This window comes from Chrysemys picta, chromosome 5 (genome assembly GCF_011386835.1).
Source record: "Chrysemys picta bellii isolate R12L10 chromosome 5, ASM1138683v2, whole genome shotgun sequence".
Lineage (NCBI taxonomy): Eukaryota > Metazoa > Chordata > Testudines > Emydidae > Chrysemys > Chrysemys picta.
Window position 1 is genome coordinate 37,826,900 of NC_088795.1, and position 18,524 is coordinate 37,845,423.

At 43.5% G+C, this 18,524-nt stretch overlaps 1 protein-coding gene across 2 annotated transcripts in view; it reads left to right on the forward strand.

Annotated features, from left to right (window-relative positions):
• Positions 1-4,237: 4,237 nt before the first annotated feature.
• UGT8 (UDP glycosyltransferase 8) overlaps positions 4,238-18,524 on the forward strand; it is a 77,871-nt gene continuing 63,584 nt past the window's right edge. Inside the window, exon 1 of one of the 2 annotated variants that reach the window (XM_005290319.4) lies at positions 4,238-4,865. Coding sequence is in view for 1 of the 2 variants with exons in the window: in XM_008169644.3 (XP_008167866.1) it covers positions 5,234-5,297 (64 nt within the window). In the remaining variant the exon portion in view is untranslated. Of the gene's footprint in view, positions 4,866-5,164; positions 5,298-18,524 lie in introns of those variants that run through there. The other variant, XM_008169644.3, reaches the window with a different exon arrangement.

Here is an 18,524-nt window from a genome sequence, read left to right on the forward strand (position 1 = left end):
TCCAGAACATCTACAAAGAAGAGACCAAAAAGGGCCAGTGCCAGGACACCATCAAACAGTCAAACCTATGAGGAAAGGTTAAAAAAAACCCTGGGTATGTTTAACTTAGGGAAAAGGAGACTTGTGAGTGAAATAATAAGTCAAATATGTGAAAGGTTGTTACAAAAAGGACAGTGATCAATTGTTCTCCATGTCCATTGGGGGTAGAATGAGAAATAATCAGCTTAATCTGCAGCAAGGGAGATTTAGATTAGATATTAGGGAAAACTTTCTAGCTATAAGGATAGTTAAGCACTAGTATAGGTTACAAAAAGAGGTTACCTCCCTGACATTTGAGGTTTTTATGAACAGGTTAGACAAACACCTGTCAAAGATGGTTAAGATTTACTTGGTCCTGTTGTAGCACAGGGGGTGGACCTCTCGAGGTCCCTTCCAGCCCTACATTTTTATAATTCTGTGCTACTAACTTGCTGAATATGAATGCCTACAAGAAGTATCATTAAGAGGGCACCACAGCAGATATCATGAAATATGGAAATCTCTCTCAACATTACTTCATGGTTTGGTAGAATACAGGACTCTGTGGTGATGGGAAAGCTGTTAATCAAAACTTGGTTTCATGTTTGGGATCTGAGAATAAGGCTATCTCCAGGGAGATATCCAAACCAGACAAATCAACGTCTCCAAACAACATGGTAATTAGGCTAGACCTAAAGAACAGATGGCCCTTGGAGTTGGGAGTAATTGTTTGGAAATAAAAATCATACATTTATAGATTTTAAGGCCAGAAGGGACCACTGTGAACATCTAATCTGATCTCCTTTAGGACATAAAACTTCCCTCAATTAATTGTTGCTTCAAGTCCACTCGCTTTGTTTGAATTACAGCATATATTTGAGGAAAAAGATCCAGTCTTGATTTAAACATTTCCAGTGATGGAGTATCTATCACAGCCTTTGGTAAGTTGTTCCAATGGTTATTGTCATCAGTATTAAAAATGTGCCATGTCCCTAGCCTGAATTTGCTAGTTTCAGTTTCCAGCCATTGATCTCTTTATGCCTTTGTCTGATAGACTGAAGAGCCCTCTATCATCAAATTTCTGTTCCCCATGTACTTATAGACTGTGATCAAGCCACCCCTTAACCTTATTGTTTGATCAGATAAAAAGATAGAACTCAAAGAGTGTTTCACTTTAAGGCATGAGATAGAAGATGAGATGGAAACTCATCAAGTCAAAAGTTGGAATAACAATGAAGGAAAAACAGGAACCAAAATTGTTTATCTAAAGCAATGAATATAATCCTGAATGGATTTGGGACACAAACAAACAGCAGAATAAAAACTAGAGACTAATTTCCTACTTAGGAGAATACATCTGGATAAATACATTTATGAATACATGGGGTGGGGGAATGCAGACAAAGTAATCTGAAAGGGGTAATGCAGGCACCCCAAGGAGGAAGAGAATGAGAGAGGAAGGATGACATGAGACACCTGAGACCAGAGGCCATACTTCTGACATGATGCCTGGATTTCGGTACAGAAGCATATGGAGGTTCTTGAACTTGATGTGGGTTTATGCTATGCATATATTCATAAATATCTTCTTCTCTAAGATCAGCTATAGATGCTACTGGTGAGGTAACAGTAGCTAGAAAGGGAATGGAAATAGTCCTAATTTGCCTTGACTATTCTTTTTTCCTGGTGTACTGGAAAAGTCTGTTGTTGTTTCATTTGAAGTGCAGTGTTAAGGCAATAATATGGTATCAGTGTTGTCAAACATGCATTTTCTTTTCCTGATACAGGGCTGGTCCTCAACTTCCTCCTATCTGGTCCTCCACTTCCTCTTTTGTGGTCAACATCTGTGGTTCCTCTGTTTATGGAGAAATATTTCTTTTCTGGTACAGCTTTAAGCAATTGGCATGGTAGAATTTATCTACCTTTCTTTTTCCTCTTGTTATGCTAATTTTGTACACAGAGGAACTGTATCAATAACATAGTGTGGACCACTCCATCAGTTAAATAAATTGTATTCTGGTACAGCCTATGTCAGGAGCATAACCTGGTCTCCAATTTCCCAAGCATTCTTTCTATGGCCTTTATCAAAATAGGCTTTTGCCTTCCACTTAGACTTTCCCAATTCAACAGCTACTTGCAAGTGAACCTGATTAAGATGTTTGTTTAATGCTTGCAGATAGGCCTCTAGTTTGACTCCTTCTTGCTGCGTGCCACTGATATGCCAGAAAAGGTGCTCTGGTATTCGCATAGTTCAGCCAGTCATCACTTCAAAGAATGTATGATCTGTGGAGGCAGCTGGAGTTGCCCTGGGTGCCATTAAAATGTTTGGAATCAGGGTATACCAATTGAATCCAGCAGCTTCCTCAGCATTAATTTGATGGTATAATTTGTTTGCTATACCCTCCCCGATGATTTAGATCCTTATGGTTATAAGGGATAGCAAACAGAACAAAGCAGATTACCAAGCAAATAAAACAAAACACGCATACTAAGCTTAAGATCTTAATGAGACTGGTTTCAAGAATTAATTTCTCACCCTAAATATTGTTTTAGGCAAGTAGCAGAGTTTCTGTAGCTTAGAGTTCCATTTATTTCTCTTTACAGATTAGACTCCTGTCTTAGTTTCAATTCAGCCCTTGCCTTTCCCACCACTCAGTTCCTTTGTCTCTTTAGATGCTTTCAGCAGTCTTTCTTCTTGGGCAGGAAGACCATGGAGAAGAGTCCTGTTTGCCTTACTCCCCAGCCTTAAATAGAATTTACATAAGGCGTGAATCTTTTGTTTCCTAGTCTTGACCTCCCACTCCTTTTAGTGGAAAATTACTAAAAGTCCAAGATGGTGTTTAGTACCAGCTGACAGGACTACCTGACCTAGTAGTGTCACAGCTATGTCCCAGGATGCCTCTCATGAAGGAGAGAGATTAGTATCTTCAAAGTCTTATTGTTTCTTCCTAATGGCCCATCAAGGCTGATGGCCTGTTGTCTGGTGGGTGTCTCCCAAATACATACACTATTGTAATTGTTACATAGTCAGTATTCCTAACTTTAGATACAGAAATGATACATGTATACAAATTGGATAATCACATTCAGTAAATTATAACCTTTCTGATAATACCTTACAAGACTCATCTTGCATAAAGTATATCTCAGTTATGCCATATGCATATCATATATTCCCTTCCCACTAGGATACTTTGCTGTTTCACTTTTATATTGTCTCTTTGAGAAACTGCCAACTATCCCAAACTCCTTTTTCCCTTTGATTTTCTTCCCATGGTACCTTACCCTAACAGTTCTCTTAGTTTTTTAAAGTCCATTATCCTTATTCTGCTGCACTCACTTCTTGCATAAAGTCCCCCATTACTACCAGGTTTTGTGTTTTGGATATTTCTGTTATTTTTTCTGGAAATGTCTCATCCACCTTATTATCCTTATTTTGAAAATATCCACAGCTAAATCATATGTATAAAAATTGATTCTAATAAACTTTCATGCTTCAGGACATAAGCCACCTACTAACTCAAGGTGCTAGGAAGAAACTTCCTCTACATCCATTATTCCATTATTGTTCACATCTTGCATCTTCTCTGCAGAATCTGATACTAGCCAATATTGAAGATAAGTACTGGATTAGATGTCCTACTGGTCTGATTCAGAATAGTAATTCCTCTGTTCCTATCTACATTCCTAACTTTTAAAAAATCTTACATGTATAACCATCAGTAGTTTGGAATACAATGCAACCAGCACAACAGTGCCATGAAACAACATAGTCCAGCAGCCAGTTGGTTCTGTATCCTAGGATTCAGATAATTCTGGTGCACTAGGACTTGGAGTTTTGGGGTTTGGGAGCTGGGGAAGGGAGGATCCAAAAATTGTCCGGCTCCATCAGGATGCAGGTGAAGGAGCCCCGTTTTTTCAGCACTGCTGCACAAGGGTGCATAGGAGGGTCTAGGTTTAAAAAAAAAACAAAAACAAACCCTAATTGGTTAGGCTTGTTCATTTAGGAAGTAGAATTTTGGGGACTGGGCTTTATCCCAGAGTAGCAACTGAAAGCCCAGCAGCAATTCTACTCTCTCTTTCAAGTCTTGTTTTCCTTCCAAGTTTCCTCCATGTGGCTGATACCTACCTCCTTTGCTCAGGAGGGCTGCTGGGGGAACGGACAGGCTGATTGGAGAGAGGGACAGCGGGTCCCGCCTGCTGGAGGCGGGGATAAGGGGCTGCCCTGTTGAGAGATCTCTGCTGTATTGGGAGTCTGGGCGGTGTATGGAATTGGAAGGCGCTTGATTTGGAGAGCAGATCTCAGAGCGGGGGAAGAGGGTAAAACATACTCGATTTGGCTGACAGAACGACCTGGAAGCTGCATCAGCACCTTCCCCCTCCCGGGAGCTGCTCAGTGTGTCAACGTGGAGAGTGTGGACATAGGCTCTAGAGGACATATGTCATTATCAGTCCATGTGCACAGCGTGTGTCAGGGTGTCTGGGGCACAGCGCTGAAGGGAGAGGCGTGAAGGAGGTAGAAGGACCTGTTGAGGAGTTGAGGGGGGCCTGAGTTTGTGTCCCCTTCCCGATCCCCAGATTTCAGAGACAGCAGAGTCCCGCAGGAGACAGAGGAGGGGGCAGCTGGGCTCTGCCTGTCCTGGGGAGCAGCAGCGGGCTTTTGGAAGAATTCCCCATTTGTATCAGACACGGAAGAGGCCTGGGAAGAGTCATACAACCCACCTCCCCGAGCCCGTTGTTATTCTGTGTGACAACAGCGGCTGGTGAAACTTGGGCAGCGGGGAACAACCCCCGCTGTCTCCCGCCCAGTACAGAGGCAGCGGCCAGCGGAGCAGTCCCGAAGCAAGGTAAGGGGCGGAGAGGCAGGGCTGCAGGAAGACCTGGATTATGCTGGACATCCATTGGGAGGGGAGGGGAGGGGAGCGGGGTGTCAGCGGGGCGCGGTGGGAGTGAGAGTGGGTTGGAGAGGAGCGGAAGGGGGAATAGGGAGGTGGGGTTGGGACTTGCAGGGAAAGGCTCGGACGGGGTGTGGTGGGACTGAGGGACAGGTGCGAGGAGGGGAAGGGGAAGAACAGGAGAGGTACGTTGAGAATAGGAGACGGGGTGGGGAGGGCTCACGAGGCTGGTTAGCGGCAGGGGTGGGTGTGTCCGCGCGCGCCTCTTCTGATGCTTCGCTACAGCCTGCACAACTTCGCTCCGGAGTCCCGCCATAGCAATGGGGCAGGAGAGCGGGTGCGCCGGAGTTGCCCTTGGCCCTGCAGCAGCGGCCGGTCTCCAAGGTGCAGCGATTTACTGCAGGTTCAGCGCCGGGGATTGGCCCCGAAGCGGGCTGCGGGGGGAGAGGGATAGAGGCAGGAGGCTTTTATCCCTCCTTGTGGACATGCAACCCCCTCAGCAATCATATGCTACCGGAGGGGGCGGGGGCACAAAGCCCCTCAGCGGGGGCCATGGACAGGAGAAGAAGGTGACTGGGCTGGGGCCAGAGCCCAAATGGCCCATTGGCCCCGGCAGGCAGTAGAGAGGGTCAGAGTGGCTCTGGGGGGCGTGAAAATCTGAAACAGGGATTATCCTGCTTCTGGGGGACTTGTCTCAGCAGAATAAGCAGGATGGGGGTAGGAAGGAAATTGAAACGGACTGTATTGGCAGCAGTGGAATCCTCACTGGAGGATAGGGGGCTGCGCTGGGTGTCTGCACTGGACTTGGAAGATGCTGGTGGATGCATCTAAGGGTGACCAGATGTCCCGGTTTTATAGGGACAGTCCTGATTTTTGGGTCTTTTTCTTATATAGGCTCCTATTACCCCCCACCCCCAGGGCCGGCTCCAGGCACCAGCCAACCAAGCACGTGCTTGGGGTGGCACCTTGCAAGGGGCAGCCAATCTTGGGGTGGTGGGGGGTGCTCGAGGTTTTGGGTTTTTTTTGGTTCGGCAGGGTGGCGCTTGAGGTTTTTTGTTGTTGTTGTTTTTGTTTCGGCTGGGCGGCGCTCGGGGGGGTGGGTTTTTGTTTCGGCAGCGTGGCGCGGCGTGGCACTCGGGGGGTGTTTCGGCAGCGCAGCACTCGGGCGGTGTTTCGGCGGGGCAGGGAGGTGCTCGGGGGGGTGTTTTGGCAGGATGGCGCGGTGCTCGGGGGGTGTTTTGGCGGCACGGCGTGGCGCTTGGGGGGGTGTTTTGGGGGCACGGCGCGGCGCTCAGGGGGAGTGTTTCGGCAGTGTGGCGCTGGGGGCGGTGTTTCGGTGGCGTGGTGCCCAGCGCTGGGGGCAGTGTTTTGGTGGCGTGGTGTGGCGCTCAGGGGCGTGTTTTGGCGTCGCGGTGCGGCGCTCAGTGGCGTTTCGGCGTCGCGGTGCGGGGGGGTGTTTTGGTGGCACAGCGCTCGGAGGGGGTGTTTCAGCGTGGCGCTTGGGGAGGGGTGTTACGGCAGAGTGGTGCTCTTTTTTTTTGCTTGGGGTGGCAAAAAAGTTAGAGCCAGCCCTGACACCCCCTGTCCCAATTTTTCACACTTGCTGTCTGGTCACCCTAGATCAGGGGTCGGCAACCTTTCAGAAGTGTTGTGCCGAGTCTTCATTTATTTACTCTACTTTAAGGTTTTGTGTGCCAGTAATACATTTTAACATTTTTAGAAGATCTCTTTCTATAAGTCTATAATATATAACTAAACTATTGTTGTATATAAAGTAAATAAGGTTTTTAAAATGTTTAAGAAGCTTCATTTAAAATTAAATTAAAATGCAAAGCCTCCTGGATCGGTGGCCAGGACCCGGGCAGTGTGAGTACCACTGAAAATCAGCTCGCGTGCCGCCTTCGGCACACGTGCCATAAGTTGCCTACCCCTACCCTAGATGCATCTGTGTTGGTCTTGAGGAACCATCAACAGTGTTAATACAAAGGCAGATGCCAGCTTGCTCCAGGGTGGCTAGGCCTGGAGAGCTTGGGGAATAAAGCCTGGGCTAGAAGTTACTAAGGGGAAAGAAAGTTTCTAGGTCGGTCCCTGACTATGCCTGTTCTATGGCTGCAGTAGGGGCCTCCCTTTCATCCTAGTCTTACCCACTAAAGAACACTGTGCATTAGATGAGATTGTGCAGTAGGTCTAGGTGTATAGGAGCTTCAGTTTTATATGATAAAATGTCCCTGAATGAGACAATCATGCTTAGTTTGCATTTTAAATTAATGTTTGAAGAGGTGGTTTAGCCAGTCGCTTTGCCAATGAATGCCAAATATTCCAGCTTGATTACATAAAATTAGGCAGCTAAATCCTTATTTGGGGGTCTACCACAAATATTTAAATGCCTGAACAGATTTACATGCCTTTAAGTACCTACAGTTGAACATTTAGCCCTCAGAGAGCATCTCCTACGTGTGCTGCCCTTTCACTGAATGATAAATTCAGTTTAATCAAAATTGCTTTGCTGTTTAATAAAGTTCCAAACAATTATTTGGTTCCTACCTGCCCTACAGCTAAGATGATAGTTGAATCTTAGTTTGGGAAGGAAAGGTTTTAATGAGTTTTGGTGTCTTAATTTGTATTAGCCCGGATCTTACTTCATGGGTTAATTGCTTCTTGTGAAAAATGACATTAACATTTAAATGTTGAGATTTAATTAAATATAATTTAATCCGTGTGCCTATGTCAATGTGTTTTTGGGAGGTGCAAATCTAGAGCAGTGAGGAGGTATTTTCCCACCTTCCCTGCAACCCTGGGTCCCTCACAACGCCTTGCTACTATAGCTCCCAGTCTGGGATGCTCAGTCAGCAAGAAGCATGCAGGTCACACCCTGAGTGTCTGTGTGCTTAAATAGCCCTGGTTCAGAAGCTCTAACCCCAGCAGCCCGTCTACAGCCCCTCTTTGGCTTCCACCAGCCTTGGTTACAACCAGCATTCCAGCAAGATGATTCCAACACATTCCCAATCCTGAATTTCTCCAAAACTGTGTGCCCTGAGTATCCAGCCCTCTCTTGGACAGCTCAGAGAAATAATAAGGTTTGTTGATTCCGTAAAGAGACAAAACAACATCACAAGTTCAGCTTAACTGGGAGTAAATACACCCTTCCCTTTAACCACAGCACTGAGTTCGTTTATAGTAAAATGAAAAGTTTATTTACAAAATAAACATAAGATTAAGTGAGTTCAAGTATAAGGAATGAAGATAGAAATAATCACAAGTAAAACCAAAACAAAATAGTCTTTATAAGTCTAAAACTTAATCTAGCAAGATATAGGCTTTGTTCAAAATGGTTTCTCTCATCAGTCATTCTTCTTCCTAGCTATGGCTGACTTTCCCTCAGTCTACAAAAGTACAAGGTGTTGCTTCCCTTTTCTTCTAATGTGAACGATCTTTATCTAAGCAGATTTCACATCTATATTTTGTTCCAGAGGCTTCAACTTCTTTTCCCCCCTTGATTAAGAACCCATCTTTCTCAGCTTGCAAGAGATCTGTCTAGTCATGGATGACAAAGAGAGATTCTGTCCTTGCTGATATCTTCCAAAGTTCAATTAATCTTTTTGAAGAGGCAGGATGAGCTCATGCGTTTCTTTCCTTCCTGTGGGCTTTCCATCCTCCAGTATGATTTCTATGTAAATAAGGTTTCCATTGTTTCTGATTCCACCATTTACATAAGACACAGGTAGATAGTTGTGATATTTCCTCTTGTCTTGGCAGATTGTACAGCCTAATATCAATGAGTATCCATAATTCCTATATAGCGTTAATACATATATTTCACAATGATAATAATCACCAGTGTGTCATTAGCTTTCAGAAAAGACATCACTCTGTATACCCATATAATACGGTAATATTATATATGATCAGTTGATTCAATTGCTTATCACCTGAGGTTCAACTTCCTGTATTTAGAGACTGGTAAACTTTTGAAAGGGATTATTCTGAAAAGTAAAACCCAGACCAAGCTTTTCTTTGCTGCTGGGTGTAACCTTGCTGTCTCTTCCACCCACCTGTTAGCTTGATAGCTTTATTTATCTCTCTGGCATGCCAATATGCCTTCCTTGTCTTTACCTGATGACGAAGCTGGTCCAGACAAGCCACCTATCTCTGCTTCCAGTCCATCCAGATATGTCCCTGATGAAGAGTGCAACATGCCCCCTCATAGCTGGGCATGGTGTAGCAGATCTTTCCTCATCTAGTAGCATATGCTGAGAGCTCCTCCAGCAGTCTCTCGTCTCGTGACTCAGCCAGGTCACTTGAAAGTCTCTCCCCTACTGAGGTATCAGTGTCCCAAACAGACAGCAACCTACATGACTCTAGTCCACTAGTATGATGCCTTCTGCCCCTCTAGGGCTCCTTTTCTGGCAGAGTAGTGGCCCAAGTTTTTTAACGAGTCTCAAAAGTGAAAGTGGAACTACTACAAAAACAACTTCTGTCTCCTTCCTCAGGCTTCAACCTTTAATCTATCCAGGGTCCTCCACTTCTCTATTCTTCTACAGGCTTAACTTGTTGGAGTCTTGCCTCTACTCTGTCTCTCCCAAGGCTGTTGGTAGGCCTTTTCTCAGGGCTACTCCAGGAGTCTTCTTCACTCCTGCAGAACTATCCTATCAGTGCCCATCCCAAGATGTAAACTCCCTCCTGAAGCTCCTCTTCAGTTGAAAGCCTGCCTGGGCTTCTTACCATGAGGCCCAGGTCCTGGGCCTTTTGTCAGGGCTCAATCCTGGAGCATGTTCCACCCCAGTAGCTTCTTTGTATCCCTCTGGCTTTCCTTTGCTACTACTCTGAGTACAACTAGTGAATTCTTCCTTCTCTCTGCACCCCCTTCTACTTTGGGCTTCCTCTCTTTACAGGAACTACTCGGCTGCTTCCCCATGGGACTCCTCTTTAATTAGACCTTCCCCACCTTCCAAGTCCAGTCAGGTATATTAATTGACCTCAGGCCCACACTAACCTTTTCACCACCAGTGTAGGGTAAACACCCCAGCACAGTCCCCTTCTGTGCTCATCATCTCATTCCCATTTTCCTCTTGAATTCACTTCCCATCCACACAAGCTTACCATGCATAGTCCCCACTGTGGACTTGGAGCACTGGGAGGATAGAGGGTTCTGATAAGGCCATTTGGTTACCATGTGATCCCCATTTTCTCTTCTTGCCTCTCATGAATTCACTTACCCTTTTATTCCCCTTTCATTGTTAAAAGGAAAGGGGGAAGCCAGCATGAGGGCATATTCTTCCTGTACCAGAGAAGAAATGGTCAGGAGACTCCCTGATGTGATACCTCCTCTCTCAGCATGGATAGCTGTTCATCTGACTACAGTTGGGAAGGCATGGAACCCACCCACTTCAGATTCTCCTGCCTGATGAGGCCTCATTTAAATCAGCCATGGGGGAGAGAGAAGGAGCTCTGGAGAAGCACAGTACCCCAACCCTAGAAGAAGAAGAAGAAGAAAGGAAAGATGGGGGCAGAGGGGAGAATCTCTTCCACAGGAAAGTTCCCCCCCCCCCAAGTTTGACCCCCAGCAGCTTCCTTTTATTTCCTGTTTGTGTTTAGTTATAGTGGAATACTCCTTCTGCCATAGTAATGCAGCTGGGTTGCTCTGGATCAATTTGTTAGCCTTCCTGTGAAGGCCAGGTGTAGGTGGTTATCCCATTACTATAGCTCTCATAAAATTCTCAGTGACTATATTCTGAAATGCTGTTTGTCACCCTGGAGCAACTTACCCTGCTCAATGAACTTCACCTTACATAACATTGTGATTTTCCTCACACCTCATTCTGCATCTTGTTTATATTGTATTGCTCCTTGCATAGTAAAAAAGTCCAGAATTAGCACCACTCCACAAATGTGTGTTTAGCTGGGGAAGGCCTCTATTTGCATTTACCATGCTCCCTTTTCTGTCCTTCAGGCTCCTACCACACTCCTAGCAACTACATGCATTTTGAACTCTCGTCACCAGTGAATGGTTACAGCATGTGAGCTGCATCCACCTAGCACTCACAACTCTCCTGGTGAAGTAAACCAAAGTAACCATTTACACTACTCATTAATTTTCCCATTTCTCCAAATTTTGCCTTAACTTACACTTCTGCAGTTTCATTCAAAGCACTGGTGTTCCGTGGGTGTAACAAAGCAGAATTTGGTCCACAATTGGTGAAGAAAGAGGCATAAAACTTTAGAATGCTCTATTAAAACTCCTCCAAATCCATCCTATGAAATGTTAGTGAATGTAAAGAGAGCGGCAAACAAAATATTCAACTTGGGTGCCTAAATTAGACAACTAAATTCATATTTAGGTACATAAACAAGTGATTTTTCTAAAGTGCTGAATGCCTACAGCTGTCACGGGCTTCAGACATTTCTTTACAGATGTAGGTATCTAACCTGAAGCACCCAAGTCTGAAAATTTTGGTCAGGAGTTCTATAAGAACACCATTAAACTAATGGACTATTAGAATTGCAAGTATCTTTTCAAAAACCTACTCTACACATTAAGATAAAAACAAATAGAATGCTAAGAATATTCTGCATATAGTACATAGGAGTTTCTAAGAAGCCCTGAGTTTCTAAAAAGGGCAACATATATTTGTTTTATTTATTTTAATAGTTATAGTAAATGTTTTAACATGCTGGAAGGCAGAGAGAATGTGTTGTGACTAATCCTGCTGTGTTTGAGGTGTGAGCTAGGGTTCCAAGCAGCTTGGCATCATCATGACTTAAGTGGTTTTGAGAACATGAAGCTGCGGAAACTTTAAGCATCTAAGGAATCTAGGTGCTATAAGGTTAGGGGGCAGCTGAGCAGGGTTTTAAGAGTAAATATCTCCACTTTAAACCATTGTTGGTCATGTGTATTATTTACATTATGCAGGTATTCTAGGTATTTTTCAAACACATAGGAATACACAGACCTTGTTCCAGAGAATACAATCTAAAAAAACAAGCATAGGGCTGGGTGCACCACGTATGCAAAGTGATGGTGACAGTTTGTCCCCAGCAGCCTCTTGCCCTACCAGCTGCAAACTCAGTTATTCTCCTCTTTATATTGGCTCTCTATCCTTGATACAAAACCTTTGTTTTTAAACTAAGCATGCCACATTCACCTCCCCTACATCTTCCCTCAAAAATTAACCTCCCCACATCTTTCCAGTAATCCAGCCTCAGCTCCAGTATCCTTACATGCATCCCTCCCAACATTCCACCTTGATCTTCATTCACTGCTGACATCAGAGATTGGCAGGAAGTGTACTGGGGATGTGAAAACATGCTGCTACATCTCCATCAACAATTGGAGTCTTTCTCTTCTGATGTGCAAGCTGTATTTCAGAGGGGTACTGTTGGGGCTCCTACTTTATATGTCATTCTGCTGTGGGAGCTGAGTCTCCTGGACCAAGTGCCCATGGGGTTACAGTTGCTTAGTATAGAGTGGGTGAGCAGTAATTAGTAATATTACTGTGGCACCCACTAATTGTCTACTATGAACATGAGCTCAATACTGAAACTTGCAAGACAAGGACCCAGGTTCAAAATGACATTTTAACGACAAAAGTCTTCCATTTTTTGAAAAAATATGCTTCTACGCTGAGTAGATTTTTCCAGAATCCAATCATCTTTTCAGAAAATAAATATTTCAAAATTCACAGTCTTAGTCAGCATTGCATCGGTCTCTAAAGTCTGCTCTCTTGTCATGACGACCTACTCAAGCTTGAAATTTCTATATTGCTGTTTATTATAATTAACATGAATGTGCAAACCATAACATATTACATATTTCATATAACAAGTACTAACTTTTAGGTACTTCATATCCATTAGTTTTCATATTTAAAACAATAAGGTTTTTTTATATATGAAGGCTTAGATGAAAACTAATGGACATGGTGTACCTTACAAGTTAGTACTTGTTATATGAAATATATAATACACTGAGAAGCAATATTTATAGAGGCAGGAAAGCAGGTTTATTCTGAGAAAGGGGCAGTTTCAAATCCAAGCTCTGATAATCAGAAGTAAAACTGATGGGAATCTTTTACTTTTACTCTGTCACAGGAAAGTGAGAAGGAGTAAGGTATTAAACTAGTTCTGTTGATTTTTATCCTTCATGCTAAGAAAAGTACCTTTAAGTGTATAAATTCTAAAATAAAGTCAAATCAAGGATGACCAAGCTATAAGAGATATCATTTAGAAATGTCTTACACGATCAGTGATTTAAGGGTTGTGTGAACCAATGCCCTTCAAAAATGGTCTTCTGGAAAAAAGTAACCTACACAAATCTTAAGAAATAAAGTTACTTTAATTTATCTGAATCGAACAAGCTTGCCAACAAGCATAATTAAAACATGTATTTTAATAAAATTTTATTTCCACTACAGTATTTTACATACTTGATATATCTTACTTTGCAATTTTAATCATGTGATTTATTAACGTTTGGTCACTTGTTGTAAAATGAAGCAGAACATAAGAATTCTTTATGGCCCTTTTAATGCTTCTAGATGCTTGGCTGTCATATGATGGCGTGAAATGGGGATAGCTTGTACCATGCTGGAGCTAGCTATACTAGAAACAAAATACCAGGGCATCACTTCTCCCCCTAAATGGTTTATTTTAAAATTAAACTCCAGTCTGAGTAAAATAAAATTATTATTGGTTTTTACCAAACCATTGCTGTTTCAAACTCTGACATTGATCCTTTCGGTCAAATTCTGCACTATGACCCGTAGAATCCTACTGAAGTATCCAAGGAGCACATAGCCTGCATTCTTCTCAGCCCTCTCAAAGACATAAACAAGCCTTTTAAAATACATCTACTGTTCATCATATTGCACTGTAACTTCTCTCCTCTGCCACTTCCCACAGAGTAGTGCTGCCATGGAAAGACCTATAATTGATGGAAATGTTTTAAATAAACTGCATCTTTTGATACTTAAGAAAAAGTTCCTAATTTTATACTGTCATATGCTAGTCTACAGGCTTCATGTTTCCTCCCTCCCACCAGAGGGAGACAAAACACTGCGGCTTTAATACAGTATCATCTTCATTACATATGCCACTTTGGTTGTCAGCCTCCGCCAGATGAAGATCCGTTTAATGCCTGTAATCCCTGGGAGTTTAGGTAGGCCTTGTACCCTCTAAGGCTCTTGGATTTCCCTATGCTCCCCTTGTGCTTACAGCACAGGCTGTTGGTTCTTTACTTTCCTCTGTGTTTCTGCCTGTATGGGCCAGGAGTGACTGGGATTGAGCTGCTTCTGTGTACTCCGCCCCACACACACTCTCAGGAGTGGCTCTTTGGTTAGAAGTCTCTTCTACCTCCCACTGTTTCCGGATACGTACTGAGTGTAATACACACTCTCTCTCTGCAGGTAAAAGGCTTTCCTCTCGTCCCCCTCATTTACTCTCATTCCACCACTTTACCCTGGTGTCTGATAAGCAAATGGTGGTTAATGGTGGCTGACTTGTGTGCTCTGTTCGGTTATTAAATTATATTGGTTGTATTTTTGGTAGAAGTGCAGTATAGGAGTGGGAGCAGGGCCACTGTTCTCAAGTGTTTGTTATTAAACACTGATATTGCTGTAGATTATGTGCCTATCCCTATTTTATATCTTTTTTCCCCCTTGTGTTTGATAAGACAAGATTATAGCTCGTGGTTACTTTTGTGCAAGATGGCTGAGCAATTTTGAGAAATGTTGCCTGTAGCTTTGTCAAGAAGCTTCCTCAGAAGGAGAATGGGCACTTCCAAGATATAACATAGGAATGTGTAAAAACCAACAGAGAGTCCTGTGGCACCTTTAAGACTAACAGATGTATTGGAGCATAAGCTTTCGTGGGTGAATGCCCACTTCGTTGGATGCACGTAATAGAAATTTCCAGGGGCAGGTATAAATATGCTGGCAAGAATCAGTCTGGAGATAATGAGGTTAGTTCAATCAGGGAGGGTGAGGTCCTCTGCTAGCAGTTTGAAGTGTGAATAACAAGGGAGGAGAAACTGCTTCTGTAGTTGGCTAACCATTCACAGTCTTTGTTTAATCCTGATCTGATGGTGTCAAATTTGCAAATGAACTGAAGCTCAGCAGTTTCTCTTTGGAGTCTGGTCCTGAAGTTTTTTTGCTGTAAGATGGCTATCTTCACATCTGCTATTGTGTGGCCAGGGAGATTGAAGTGTTCACCTACAGGTTTTTGTATATTGCCATTCCTGATATCTGACTTGTGTCCATTTATCCTTTTACATAGAGACTGTCCAGTTTGGCCAATGTACATAGCAGAGGGGCATTGCTGGCACATGATGGCATATATAACATTGGTGGACGTGCAGGTGAATGAACCAGTGATGTTGTAGCTGTTCTGGTTAGGTCCTGTGATGGTGTTGTTGGTGTAGATATGTGGGCAGAGTTGGCATCGAGGTTTGTTGCATGGATTGGTTCCTGAGTTAGAGTTGTTATGGTGCGGTGTGTGGTTGTTGGTGAGAATATGCTTAAGGTTGGCAGGTTGTCTGTGGGCGAGGACTGGCCTGCCTCCCAAGGTCTGTGAAAGAGAGGGATCATTGTCCAGAATGGGTTGTAGATCACTGATGATGCGTTGGAGAGGTTTAAGCTGAGGACTGTAGGCGATGGCCAGTGGAGTTCTGTTGGTTTCTTTCTTGGGCTTGTCTTGTAGCAGGAGGCTTCTGGGTACACGTCTGGCTCTGTTGATTTGTTTCCTTATTTCCTTGTGCGGGTATCGTAGTTTTGAGAATGCTTGGTGAAGATCTTGTAGGTGTTGGTCTCTGTCTGAGGGGTTGGAGCAGATGCGGTTGTACATCAGTGCTTGGCTGTAGACGATGGATCGTGTGGTGTGTCCAGTGTGGAAGCTGGAGGCATGAAGGTAGGCATAGCGGTCGGTGGGTTTTCGGTATAGGGTGGTGTTAACGTGGCCATCACTTATTTGTACTGTGGTGTCTAGGAAATGGACCTCCCGTGTAGATTGGTCCAGGCTGAGGTTGATTGTGGGGTGGAAGCTGTTGAAATCATGGTGGAATTCTTCCAGAGTCTCTTTCCCATGGGTCCAGATGATGAAGATGTCGTCAATGTAGCGTAGGTAGAGGAGGGGGCGTGAGTGGACAAGAGCTGAGGAAGCGTTGTTCCAGGTCAGCCATAAAAATGTTGGCATATTGTGGGGCCATGCGGGTGCCCATGGTGGTGCCACTGGTCTGGAGGTATATATTGTCACCAAATTTGAAATAGTTGTGCGTGAGGATAAAGTCACAGAGCTCAGCAACAAGTTGTGCTGTGTCATCATCAGGGATACTGTTTCTGACAGCTTGTATTCCATCTGTGTGTGGGATGTTTGTGTAGAGAGCCTCCACATTCATGGTGGCTAGGATGGTGTTTTCTGGGAGACCACCAATGCATTGGAGTTTTCTCAGGAAATCAGTGGTGTCATGGAGATAGCTGGGAGTGCTGGTGGCATAGGGTCTGAGCAGAGAGTCTACATATCAGGATAGTCCTTCAGTGAGAGTGCCAATTCCAGAGATGATGGGGCGTCCAGGATTTCCAGGTTTGTGGATCTTGGGTAGTAGATAGAATAACGCCGGTCGGGGCTCCAAGGGTATGTTGAATTGTTCCTGTATTAGTGTAGGGAGTGTCCTGAGTAGATGGTGCAGTTTCTTAGTATATTCCTCAGTGGGATCTGAGGAAAGTGGCCTGTAGACTTTGGAGAGTTGTCTGGTAGCCTCTGTCTGGTAGTCAGACCTGTTCATGATGACAACAGCACCTCCTTTATCAGCCTCTTTGATTATAATGTCAGGGTTGTTTCTGAGGCTGTGGATGGCATTGCGTTCTGCACGACTTAGGTTATGAGGCAGGCAATGTTATTTTTCCACAATTTCTGCCTGTGCACGTTGGCGGAAGCATTCTATGTATAGGTCCAGACTGTCATTTCGACCCTCAGGAGGAGTCCATGTGGAGTTCTTCTTCCTGCGTTGTTGGTGGGAGGGTATCTGTATATCAGTGCACTGTTCAGTGTTATCTTGAAAGTATTCTTTGAGTCAGAGGCGGCAAAAGTAGGCTTCCAGATCACCACAGAACTGTATCATGTTCGTGGAGGTGCTGGGGCAAAAAGAGGGTCCCCGAGATAGGACAAACTCTTCTGCTGGGTTGAGTGTGTAGCTGGATAAATTGACGATATTGCTGAGTGAGTTAGGGGTACCACTGTTGTGGCCCCATGTGGCAGGTAGGAGTTTAGACAGCTTACGATCCTTTTTCCTTTGTAGAGAGGAGAAGTGTGTAGTGTAGATCTCCTGTCTTATTTTAGTGAAGTCCATATGCGTGGAGGGTTGGTTATTAATGTAAGTCTCCAGGTTGGAGAGCTCTTTTTTGATGTTTTCCTGTTTGCTGTATAGGATGCTGATCAGGTGGTTCCTCAGTTTCTTTGATAGTGTATGGCATAATCTCTGACTGTGGTCTTTACAGTATGTAGATAGCAATGGATTTTTCACCTTCAGTCCATTTGGTATGATGTCCATCTGTTTACATTTAGAAAGGAAGATGATATCTGTCTCTATTTGTGCAAGTTTCTTCATGAGGTTGATAGATTTCCATTCCATACGGCTAAATGCAGTGCCTTGCATGGTGTCAAGTATCAGAGGGGTAGCCATGTTAGTCTGGATCTGTAAAAAGCAACAGAGAGTCCTGGGCACCTTTCAGACTAACAGATGTATTCGCTACATTCCCATTCTCTACATGTTTTTTATGACTACACGGTACATTGAAGTAAGAATTGTTTAGTTTGGAGGCAAACATTCTCACATTTTATATGGTGAAGACTCCAATAAATATGTATGTTACAACCCCTTAATCAAGATTTCTTATCTCTGTTATTCAACTATATAGCAAAACTTAACAGAAGTCCCTCCCTTCTCTGTGACACCACATCTGCACACTGTTGGAGTGATTACAGTTGAATTCTTCAGTTATTTTGAACCATTCTGAATAATTTTTTTGGCAGGCTCTGTGAGAATGCAGCTTTCCTGTCAATATTGTACACCTTTGCTTGAATCTCTATTTTGACCCAACTCTTAGACTGTACCTAGATAATTAATGGTTGTACAGTCTTTAAATTTAGTAAAAGAAAGTGAAAGTTAAACTGGAGATAAGTTGTATTTGTTTGGTAGTAGCGAAGCTTCAGAAGAAAAATATTTTGCATGAAGGTGAATGTCTTTTAGCATTATTAAGATAGTGGACACCTGATATTATAATAAACTCATTAGCCCTGAAGCTGTAATCCTCAGTTTCATAAATCATCCATTGACTTGATTATTAGTTTTACCCTATGTGAACAGATCCATTGAAACTTTAGTAAAACACACCTTTAATCTTTTTGATAGCCCACTTAGGCTGTTCCAACACTGTCTTCAGTCCCTGTAATTCTAGAGCGTGAAGTCTCATTTTAGGCATCTGTTTTGGAGAGTCACTGGTATAATGCTAGCAGAAATTATGCATCTCAATTATTATTAAACATTTATATATTAGGACTGTATCATGCTTTAGAAAATTTTGATTCTAAAGAATTTTTAAGGACTTTTCTTAAAACAATGTT